Raw genomic sequence first — 10855 nt, 5'->3', positions numbered from 1 at the left:
TCTGTTGCCCAGGCTGGAGTGCAGTGGCCAGATCTCAGCTCACTGCAAGCTCCACCCCCGGGTTCACGCCATTCTCCTGCCTCAGCCTCCCGAGTAGCTGGGACTACAGGCGCCCGGCACCTCGCCCGGCTAGTTTTTTGTATTTTTTAGTAGAGACGGGGTTTCTTTTTTTTTTTTTTTTTTTTTTTTTTTGAGACGGAGTCTCATGCTGTTGCCCAGGCTGGAGTGCAGTGGCGCGATCTCGGCTCACTGCAAGCTCCGCCTCCCGGGTTCCCGCCATTCTCCTGCCTCAGCCTCCTGAGTAGCTGGGACTACAGGCGCCCGCCACCGCGCCCGGCTAATTTTTTGTATTTTTAGTAGAGACGGGGTTTCACTGTGGTCTCGATCTCCTGACCTTGTGATCCGCCCGCCTCGGCCTCCCAAAGTGCTGGGATTACAGGCTTGAGCCACCGCGCCCGGCCGAGACGGGGTTTCACCGTGTTAGCCAGGATGGTCTCGATCTCCTGACCTCGTGATCCGCCTGTCTCGGCCTCCCAAAGTGCTGGGATTACAGGCTTGAGCCACCGCGCCCAGCCATGCCTGGCTAATTTTTAAAGTTTTTGTAGAGATGGTAGAGGGGCACATCCCTCTGTTGCCCAGGGTGGTCTTGAGCTCCTTGGCTCAAGCAGTCCTCCCTCCTCTGCCTCCCAAAGTGCTGAGATTACAGGCGTGAGCCACCTTGCCTGTCCTGGGAACTGGTTTTTAATCAGCTCATCAAAACCTTCATCTCACTTGCTAACAAAGGGAGCCGCTTCCTTCCTCTCTGCACATACCCCATGTCTCACCATGATAATGGAGTTACAGTGGGACTTGGAATCCAGATGTGTGAAAGATGGAGGGGTTGAAGGTGCATAGAGGGGTGATGGGCAAAGGGGTCCAGGAGGTGATAACCCCAGGTATTCTTGGCCTTGGCCTTCCCCACCTCTCTGGGACTGGGCCAGTTTGAGCATCTCAGCTGCCTCTTCTGCCCGCCCACTCGTTAGCCGCACTCAGCTTCCTGCCCCACCAGAGGAAGTGGGGAGAGACGGCAGGTGCAGTGATGGCTGGCGGAGTCATGGTGAGTCCTTATGCCCAGAAACCCAGGCATCTCGGCCCCCAGCCCCCTATGCCTAGGGTCCCCAGACCCCACTGACTCTTCCTAGCCCAGGAACTCAAATGATCCTGGGGACCCTGCCTGCCATTGCCAGCAGCCTTATATTGTCCACCCCCATCCACAGGACAAGGAGTACGTGGGTTTTGCTGCCCTCCCCAACCAGCTGCACCGCAAGTCTGTCAAGAAGGGGTTTGACTTCACACTAATGGTGGCAGGTCTGGGGGCTTTTGGAGAGGGAACTGCAGAGAGGATGCCCTTAGGAGACCCTGGTTGTCCCCTCCCCTGACCAGCTGGGCCTGTTCTGTCCACAGGGGAGTCAGGCCTAGGGAAATCCACCCTCATCAACAGCCTCTTCCTCACCAACCTCTATGAGGATCGCCAGGTGCCAGAGGCCAGTGGTAAGACCCTCCCCACCCTCCCCAGGCAGTGGCCCCTGTCCCCAGGTTACACCCTAGTCTTTTCCATCTGGGGACTCAGGTAGTTGACTACTTTTTTCTGAGACTTTCCTCCCCTGGAAAATGGGTGCAGGCAACTGCGATATTAACAAAGGAAATTAATCTTGCCTCAGAGCCTCCCTGGATCCCTGACCTCTCCCCCCTCCCACAGCTCGCTTGACACAGACCCTGGCCATTGAGCGCCGGGGTGTGGAGATCGAGGAAGGAGGTGTGAAAGTGAAGCTAACCCTTGTGGACACGCCTGGCTTTGGGGACTCAGTGGACTGCTCTGACTGGTGAGGAAGAGGGAAGGGGACAGAGGCTCAGCCTCTCACAGTGGCGACTCCCTGAAGACCAACGGGTCAGTTACAGGGCTGGTTTGTGCTGGCTCCCTATTCCAAAAGGTTGTGTCTGTTTCAGAGGGTCACTGGGTCTCTGTGCTTCTTGATGACTCGCCTAGGCCCCCACCAGTTCCCTTTAATGTCTTTGGAGGGAGCCAAAGAAATGATGTTCTATTCCCACAGTCCTGGCTAGCCTCGCCCCCTGCCCTCTGGCCTTTGATCTCTGACCTCACATCCTCTTCCCACACCCAGCTGGCTTCCCGTGGTGAAATTCATCGAGGAGCAGTTTGAGCAGTACCTTAGGGATGAGAGTGGCCTGAACCGGAAGAACATCCAGGACTCCCGCGTCCATTGCTGCCTCTACTTCATCTCACCCTTTGGCCGGGGGTCTGGTGGGGGGATCCTGGGGGCTGGGGCATTTAGGGAGGGCTGGGGGGTCTCTGCCCCCTGAGGCTGGGCACTGACCAATCCCTGGGTGCAGGCTCCGGCCCCTAGATGTGGCCTTCCTTCGGGCGGTACACGAGAAAGTCAACATCATCCCAGTCATTGGCAAAGCGGATGCCCTGATGCCCCAGGAAACCCAGGCCCTCAAGCAGAAGGTGTGAGTGATGACCTCTGGCCTTTGACCCCAAGTGAGGCCAAACCTGATTTCAGCTTAGACTTCTTTGATCTTATTATTATTTTTTGAGACGGAGTCTCCCTGTGTCGCCCAGGCTGGAGTGCAGTGGCGTGATCTCGGCTCACTGCAAGCTCCGCCTCCCAGGTTTTCACTATTCTCCTGCCTCAGCCTCCTGAGTAGCTGGGACTACAGGCGCCCGCCACCGCGCCCGGCTAGTTTTTTGTATTTTTTAGTAGAGACGGGGTTTCACCGTGTTAGCCAGGATGGTCTCGATCTCCTGACCTCGTGATCCGCCCGTCTCGGCCTCCCAAAGTGCTGGGATTACAGGCTTGAGCCACCGCGCCCGGCCGACTTCTTTGATCTTAAAGTGGCCTTTTTGGAGCATAGTGTCTCAGGCTAGATTGTAGGAGAAGCTTCTGAGGAATGTGGGTGGTAAGCTGCCAGCCAGCGTAGCCATGTCTCTGAAGGCTCAAAATAGGCTAGATATGCAGCCCCTGGGCTAGATGCCTGGCTAAGGCCTATTTGAGGGCGGGAGCATAGACATAAGAACATGGTGACTTCCATCTGGCCCCCACCCCGTGTCTTCAGAGCCCTTTCCCACTGTTTCTGCTTATATATCTCTCAGCCTCTCTCTCTTTTTTTTTTTTTTTTTTTAGATAGAGTCTCACTCTGTGGCCCAGGCTGAGTACAGTGGCAAGATCATAGCTCACTGCAGCCTCAAATTTGTAGGCTCAAGTGATCCTCCTGCCTCAGCCTATTGAATAGCAGGGACTACAGATGAGCACCACCATGCCCGGCTAACATTTTTGGCTGGGCGTGGTGGCAGACACCTGTAATCCCAGCACTTTGGGAGGCTGAGGTCAGTGGATTACTTGAGCTGAAGAGTTTAAGACAAGCCAGGGCAACATGGCAAAACCCCATCTCTACAAAAAATATAAAAATTAGCCAGGTGTGGTGGTGTGCACTTGTAGTCCCAGCTATTCAGGAGGCTGAGATGGGAGGATCACCTGAGCCTGTGAGGTTGAGGCTGCAGTGAACCAAGATGGAGCCACTGGACTCCACCCTGGGTGATAGAGTGAAACCTTGTTTCAAAATATATATATATTTTTGTAGAGATGGGATCTAGCTATATTGCCCAGGCTTCTCCTGGTCTCTTAATGTCTGCCCCATATTAGAATCTTGTGTTTCTCACCATCTATGTCTCTGAGATTTTGTTTTTGTCTTCCTGTACGTCCATCTCTCCCCATCTCTGTCTTTCATGTCTTTCTGTCTCTGACCACCCAGTATCTCTGTGTCTCCCTGTCTCTGGTCATGCAATGTCTGTCATTGTGGCCTGTTTCACACTGTCTCTGTATCTGTTTCCCCTGAGATCCGGGATCAGTTGAAGGAGGAGGAGATCCACATCTACCAGTTCCCTGAATGTGACTCTGACGAAGATGAAGACTTCAAGAGGCAGGATGCAGAGATGAAGGTGTGGGAGACAAAGAAGGAAGGCAGGCTGGGCACGGTGGCTCATGTCTGTAATCCCAGCACTTTGGGAGGCTGAGGCAGGCGGATCCCCTGAGGTCAGGAGTTCGAGACCAGCCTGGGCAACATGGCGAGACCCCGCCTCTACTAAAAACACAAAAATTAGCCAGGTGTGGTGGCGGGCACCTGTAATTCCAGCCACTCGGGAGGCTGAGGCAGGAGAATCACTTGAACACTCCAGCCTGGGCAATGGAGCAAGACCCTGTCTTAAAAGAAAAAAAAAAAAAAGAGGAAGGGGCAGGAAGCAGAGGAGGTGGGTGTGGAGATTGAAGCTGGGAAAGAGAAAGTTTCTGCCATGTGGGCCAGCGGTGACCCCTGCCCCCTGCCCTCCAGGAAAGCATCCCTTTTGCAGTCGTGGGTTCATGCGAGGTGGTGAGGGATGGCGGGAAGCGACCGGTGAGGGGACGCCGCTACTCCTGGGGGACCGTGGAGGGTGAGTGAGGCCAGGCAGGGTTCCTAAGGCCAGCAAGGAGCCCGGGGCCTCTGGGTCAGGCGCACTCAACATGTGAAGTTGGGGTGGGCTTTGGTCCCAGGGGATCCTAGGGGGAAAGGGGTTCTCCTTTCCATGGGCTGCAGACCGCGGACCCTCCGCTAGAGTGGCAGCAGGACTTCCCTGTTGACCCGACCCTACGGGTGGGTGGGACCCGAAACTCCCTGACGTTCGCTGGTCCGCGCCGCCCCCCCTCCAGTGGAGAACCCACATCACTGCGATTTCCTGAACCTGCGACGGATGCTGGTGCAGACACACCTGCAGGACCTGAAAGAGGTGACGCACGATCTGCTCTACGAGGGCTACCGGGCCCGCTGCCTACAGAGCCTGGCCCGGCCTGGGGCTCGCGATCGAGCCAGCCGCAGGTGAGACCCGGGGCCGACAGTCTCGGAGCCTCCAAGGTCCCGCCTCACCCAAGACCCTGCCCTGAGGCCCCGTCCCCACCACCCGTGAGTCCGCCTTCACCACTCAGACCTCTCTCTCCCTCCCTCCCTCTCTCCCTCCCTCCCTCTCTCCCTTCCTCCCTCTCTCCCTTCCTCCCTCTCTCCCTCTCCCTCTCTCCCCACCGGCTTTGCCTCCGGCCCTAACCTCAGGGACCTGGCTCCGCCTCCTAGACCCCAACCTCGCCCCAGGCCCTGCCTCCTGGGCCTCACCCACAACCTCAGGCCCTGCTCCTGATTCCTGTCCCCTTCCCACTGTCCCGCAGTAAGCTTTCCCGCCAAAGCGCCACGGAGATCCCGCTGCCCATGCTGCCTCTGGCGGACACCGAGAAGCTGATCCGCGAGAAAGACGAAGAGGTGAGCATGCACCTCGCTTCCCCCCGACAGAGGCCCCAGGTCCCTCGCTGGCCTCGCCAGGTCACCGCCTGCAATCTCGCCCTGCACAGCTGCGCCGCATGCAAGAGATGCTAGAGAAGATGCAGGCCCAGATGCAGCAGAGCCAGACCCAGGGCGAGCAGTCAGACACCCTTTGAAGCCACGCCCCGCCCGGCCTTACCTCGGCTCCGCCTTCAGTCGGCCTCTTGTCCAATCCCCGCGCCCCACACTGCCCAGCGCCCCCTGGAACCCCGTGGGTGCCGCCCTCGCGCGGGCTAGGGGGAGGTTCTACCAGCCCGGGCCCGTAGCCCCGCCCCGGCGCTGGTCCCGCCCACCCAGACACCGCCCACTTCCCGGCCGGAGCCTGCGGCCCAGTCTCCGACCGCCCCACTGTCTTCCGGGGTGCCCCCCTCTTCTCCCAGACTGTCTTCAATAAAAACTGAGCTTCCCGCGGCCACGCGAGCCTTCTCCTTCCTTGCGGAAAAAGGCGGCGGGCGTAGATTGTGGGGCTGTCCCCCGCAGGCCTCCAGGCCGCATCCATCCCTTTGTGGGGCGCTCCCACCTGAGGCCCTCGCGCAAACATTCTGAAGGCGCCCCCCATAAGAAACAAAGACCAGTTAAATTTTATTGGGAGCCGGGGTGGGGGTCGGGCCGAACGGAAGCGTCAGCCAGCAGAGGCCCGCGGAAGCCCCTACTCCTGGTCCTTGGCGTCGCCGTGCGTGATGACGTAGCAGATGTTTTTGTAGTCGACGTTGCCGCCCACGTCGGGGGGGAAAGCAGCCCACATGTTCTTGATCTGGGGAAACACGCAGGGGCGTCTCGCACCGGCCGTTAGGCTTCCCTCCCCCAGCCCCTTTGCTGCTCCGGCCCCGCCGCGGGGCCCACTCACCTCCTCCGGGGTGAAGCGGTCACACTGCGTGGTCAGCAGCTCCTCCAGGCTGGAGAGAGGTGATACACGGGGAGTTGCGATTGGGTTCCTGGTTCCTTTCCACTCCCTCGCACCTCATCCCCTTTGCCAGCCCCAGCCTCCCCCGAAAACCCAGGTCACTCTACTTCCTTCATTGGCCTCCCAGACACTCGCTTTTGCCCTCTCCGCTCACATTTGCTGTGAAAATGCAGTCTTGCCGCCCATTACCACAATCTTAACTACTCCCTGACCTCTGACAGTGACTAACCCTTCGTAGGAATTTTTTGGGGTTTTTTTGTTTGTTTTGAGACAGGGTCTCGCCCTGATGCCCAGGCAGGAATGAAGTGGTTTGATCATAGCTCACTGCAACCTGGAACTCCTGGGCTCAAGGCATCTTCCTGCCTCAGCCTCTAGCGTAGCTGCGACTATAGGTGTTTGCCACCACGCCGGCGATTTTTTTTTGTTTTTTTTTTTTTGGAGACGGAGTTTTGCTATTGTTGCCCAGGTCGGAGAGCAGTGGCATGATCTCGGCTCACTGCAACCTCCGGCTCCAGGGTTCAAGCGATTCTCATGTCTCAGTCTCCCGAGTAGCTGGGACTGCAGGCGCCCGCCACCACGCCCAGCTAATTTTTGTATTTTTTGTAGAAACGGGGTTTCACCATGTTGGCTAGACTGGTCTTGAACTCCTGACCTCACGTGATCCGCCCGCCTTGGCCTCCCAAAGTGCTGGGATTACAGGCATGAGCCACTGCGCCTGGCCAGCCCGTGAATTTTTTAGTTAATTGTTTAGAAACAGGGTCATGCTGCGTTACCCAGGCTGATCTCAAATTCCTGTCCTCAAGCGAATCCTGTCTCCGCCTCCCAAAGCACTGGGATTATAGGCCTGAGCCACAGGGCCCAGCCTTGGTAGGAATTTAAGGAGGCTTTCAGTGTGGGAGCAGCTAGTGGAGTGGGGGAAGGGTTGGAAGGGTGGGAGAGCTGATGCTTACAACTTCTTCTTGATGGTGCCCTTTCCTTCAGGGTCCAGGACCTTGAAGGCTCCAGTTATCACATCCTCAGGGTCGGCACCTGGGGGGGACAGAGGGCACATGAAGCTGATGGGTCCCTGAAGGATCTGGGAAAAGGCAACTGGGGCCATGGATCCAGGACACTCCACTCACCCTTGAGCTTTTCCCCGAACATGGTCAGGAAGACGGTGAAGTTGATGGGACCACTGGCTTCCTTCATCATGGCATCCAACTCCTCATTCTTCACATTGAGGCGGCCTGGAGGGGGTTGGGGGAAGCGTGGGCTGGAGCAGCCTCCTGGGGCCAGGCCTGTGCTTCCTACTAATTCAGATGATCACATCCGTTTTTCAGCTGGGTAGACTGAGGCCCAAGGTGGAGCTGACAGGGCTGGAACCCAAGGCCACTGAATTTCCTAGACTCTGCAGCCTTCAATATTCCCACCTGGAGGTAGGGGGCTCACCCATGGCTGCGAAGGTGTCCCGAAGGTCCTCCTTGTCGATAATACCATCACGGTTCTGGTCGATCACAGTGAAGGCCTGGGGAGGGCCGGGGTGGGGAGGGTTAGGTCCCCCATGGCCCAGCCTCAGCATCCCTACCCCAGGCAGATCAGATGCTGGCTCCCAGCCAGCTGTCCTCTTCCACCCCAAGCAGGGAGGGGAGGAAGGAATTCTAAACCTTTCCCCTCCTTTGAACAGGTGCACATTCCAGGGAGAGGGCGGGGGAGAGGGCCAGTAGGGCTGTTTTTGGTCAGTCTTCCAGTTTCCCTTGTCCCCTCACCTCCTTGAACTCCTGGATCTGAGTCTGGTCAAACATGGAGAAGACGCTGGAACTTCCACCCTCTACTGCCCTTCTCTTGGCCTTCTTGGGTGCCTGGAGGGTGAGGGTTGAACAAAGGGGCCCATGGATGAGTCCCTCCACCTCTCTGGGAGCAATGAATTAGATTCAGAATTCTTTGAGTCCCTGTTCCTAAAGCAACCCTTTAGCCTGAGTCTCCCCTTCCTTGGGACCTCTTTGCTGAGGGGGCTTGCTTTGATTGCATTCCCCAAATTCCCCTCTGTGGCTCCTGGGTCTCCAACTCTCTATCCCCTACAATGGGTGGAAGCTTCTTCTCAGTGCCCTGAGCCTAGCTCCTCTGAGCCCCAGACTTGCTGAGGCTCAGCCACTCATTTGCCCTGTTTGAGCCTCTTTTCTTTTCTTTCTTTTCTTTTCTTTTTTCGAGACGGAGTCTTGCTCTGTCACCCAGGCTGGAGTGCAGTGCTGCGATCTCAGCTCACCGCAACCTCTGCCTCCCGGGTTCAAGCGATTCTCATGCTCCAGCCTCCTGAGTAGCTGGGATTACAGGCATGCACCACCATGCCGAGTTAATTTTTGTGTTTTTAGTAGAGACCGGATTTCGCCATGTTGACCAGGATGGTCTCAAACTCCTGGCTTCAAGTGATCCAACCGCCTTGGCCTCCCAAAGTGCTGGGATTACAGGCATGAACCACAGCACCTGGCCCCAGCCTCTACTTTCTCATTTGTAAAATGGGATGGGAGTTATTGCCCGGCTGGTGCCAGAGCACTTTAGGAAGATGGAATACAGGAACGAATGGATCAGGTTTTGAGAGGGACTGGGACCCTGTGAGTTGAATGTCTGGGCGGATTATCATTGATTGGATCCTTAAGGCCATCACACCGTCTGTTTTCCATCAGTGATGCCGAGAAAGAGACGAGCATCCTTTTAACTTTTTGTTGGACTGGGAACCAGCTACTTTCTTTCAAAGGGTGAGGCTGCCCTGAGGTCTAAGGGATCTGAGCAGGGGTTAGAGGATTCTCACTCACCATGTCTTCAGTCTCCCGCGGGGCAAGGCAGCGGCTCCAGCTGGAAAGAAGCAGGGAGTCAGCATGGGGCAGTTCCTCTGGGGTTATATAGTCCTGCCCCAGGGAGCCCTTAACATACCAAGGTAACCTTAGCCCTGCGGGTGCCCACCCCAGATACCAAAATAGCCCAACTTAGGGCCTTTCCTTTCTTGGAGGGCCAGCAGCAGCTGGAGCCCAGTGGGGAGGAAGGGGGAGAGCAGGTCTTGCGATGCATGTCTCACTAGGGCCTGGGCAAGAAGGGATGTTCTTTCTCCCAAAGAGGGGCTGGAATGTGCCAGAGTTTAGAGAGGACCCAACCCAAGGCATCATTCTGGGAGATACATGAACCAGATCCTGTACCCCTGAGTGGGGTGGGCTCAGATATATTTATTTATTTATTTATTTTTATTTATTTTTTTTTTTTTTGAGAGGGAGTCTCGCTCTGTCGCCCAGGCTGGAGTGCAGTGGCCGGATCTCAGCTCACTGCAAGCTCTGCCTCCCGGGTTTACGCCATTCTCCTGCCTCAGCCTTCCGAGTAGCTGGGACTACAGGCGCCCACCACCTCGCCCGGCTAGTTTTTTTTTGTATTTTTTAGTAGAGATGGGGTTTCACCGTGTTAGCCAGGATGGTCTCGATCTCCTGACCTCGTGATCCGCCCGTCTCGGCCTCCCAAAGTGCTGGGATTATAGGCTTGAGCCACCGCGCCCGGCCGGGCTCAGATTTAAACCCAGTAAACGTCCGGGTGCAGTGGTTCACACCTGTAATCCCAGCACTTTGGGAGGCTGAGGTGGGAGGATTGTTTGAGGCCAGGAGTTCAGGACCAGCCTGGGCAACATAGTGAGACCCCTGTCTCAATTTTTTTTTTTTTAAGACAGAGTCTCTCTCTGTTGCCCAGGCTGGAGTGCAGTAGTAGCGTGATCTTGGCTCACTGCAACCTCCACCTTCCCGATTCAAGTGATTCTCCTGCCTCAGCCTCCCGAGTAGCTGGGATTATAGGTGTGCCAAGACACCAGGCTAATTTTTTTTTTTTTTTTTTTTTGTATTTTTAGTAGAGATGGGGTTTCATTCACCATGTTGGCTAGGGTGGTCTCAATCTTCTGACATTGTGATCCATCCGCCTTGGCCTCCCAAAGTGCTGCGATTACAGGTGTGAGCCACTGTGCCCGGCCCCCAGTCTCTATTTTAAATTAATAAAATAAACCCAGTAAACATGTATTGAACGCACACAGTGTGCCTTGTGCTAGGCTGGGCTTTGTAGGTGCACTTTGGCAGACACAATCCGTCTACCCCCACATGGTGGAGTTCATAGTCGAGTGTGTGTAAATGTGAGAATGGTAAGAAAGAGCCGTCTGTGGAAGCTGAGGGATCAGGTGGATCTCCTACCTCCCTTCAAGGAGAGGGGAATTTTTTTTTTTCTTTTTGAGATGGAGTCTTGCTCTTGTCGCCCGGCTGGAGTGCAATGGTGTGATCTTGGCTTACTGCAATCTCCACCTTCTGGGTTCAAGGGATACTTCTGCCTCAGCCTCCTGAGTAGCTGGGATTCCAGGCACCTGCCACCATGCCCAGCTATTTTTTTTTTTTTTTTTTTTGAGATGGAGTCTTGTTCTGTTACCCAGGTTGGAGTGCAGTGGTGTGATCCTAGCTCACTGCAACCTCCGCCTCCCGGGTTCAAGTGATTCTCCTGCTTCAGCCTCCCGAGTAGCTGGGACTACAGGCGTGTGCCACCACGCCTGCCTAATTTTTT

General features: G+C 56.1%; 2 protein-coding genes across 3 annotated transcripts; one reads left to right on the top strand and one right to left on the bottom strand.

The window, feature by feature from the left end:
- Positions 1 to 993: 993 nt before the first annotated feature.
- On the top strand, positions 994 to 5815 carry SEPTIN1 (septin 1). Of its 2 annotated transcripts, XM_071084397.1 has the most exons (11): positions 998 to 1096; positions 1257 to 1347; positions 1444 to 1530; positions 1739 to 1862; positions 2160 to 2294; positions 2389 to 2506; positions 3896 to 3997; positions 4387 to 4486; positions 4743 to 4908; positions 5250 to 5340; positions 5430 to 5815. In XM_071084397.1, exons 1-11 carry the CDS (start codon positions 1079 to 1081, stop codon positions 5514 to 5516), a joined length of 1119 nt encoding a protein of 372 aa, XP_070940498.1. In that variant the 5' UTR covers positions 998 to 1078; the 3' UTR covers positions 5517 to 5815. The 2 variants fall into 2 exon arrangements, with proteins under 2 accessions (XP_070940499.1, XP_070940498.1); XM_071084398.1 differs by lacking the exon at positions 3896 to 3997 and having other exon boundaries at positions 994 to 1096.
- A 143-nt stretch (positions 5816 to 5958) lies between these two features.
- MYL11 (myosin light chain 11) lies at positions 5959 to 9219 on the bottom strand. The gene is made up of 7 exons (XM_011743378.2): positions 9094 to 9219; positions 8050 to 8142; positions 7733 to 7808; positions 7426 to 7530; positions 7255 to 7333; positions 6248 to 6296; positions 5959 to 6154 (listed from the first exon to the last, which is right to left on the bottom strand). The coding sequence occupies exons 1-7, from the start codon at positions 9094 to 9096 to the stop codon at positions 6050 to 6052; spliced, it is 510 nt and encodes a 169-aa protein (XP_011741680.1). The 5' UTR covers positions 9097 to 9219; the 3' UTR covers positions 5959 to 6049.
- Positions 9220 to 10855: the final 1636 nt, after the last annotated feature.

This window comes from Macaca nemestrina, chromosome 18 (genome assembly GCF_043159975.1).
Source record: "Macaca nemestrina isolate mMacNem1 chromosome 18, mMacNem.hap1, whole genome shotgun sequence".
Classification (NCBI taxonomy): Eukaryota; Metazoa; Chordata; class Mammalia; order Primates; family Cercopithecidae; genus Macaca; species Macaca nemestrina.
Note: the sequence above shows the minus strand (reverse complement) of the source record. Positions and strands in the feature narration are given on the sequence as shown.

Bases quoted from the DNA above. Each gene is read 5' to 3' on its own strand.
- MYL11 (XM_011743378.2), bottom strand. The intron at 7,334-7,425 runs GTGAGTGGAGTG...TGTCCCCCCCAG, and splicing joins GTTCGGGGAAAAGCTCAAGG to GTGCCGACCCTGAGGATGTG. The intron at 6,155-6,247 runs GTGAGTGGGCCC...GTGTTTCCCCAG, and splicing joins ACCGCTTCACCCCGGAGGAG to ATCAAGAACATGTGGGCTGC.
- SEPTIN1 (XM_071084397.1), top strand. The intron at 4,487-4,742 runs GTGAGTGAGGCC...CCCCCCCTCCAG, and splicing joins CTCCTGGGGGACCGTGGAGG to TGGAGAACCCACATCACTGC. The intron at 4,909-5,249 runs GTGAGACCCGGG...ACTGTCCCGCAG, and splicing joins CGCGATCGAGCCAGCCGCAG to TAAGCTTTCCCGCCAAAGCG.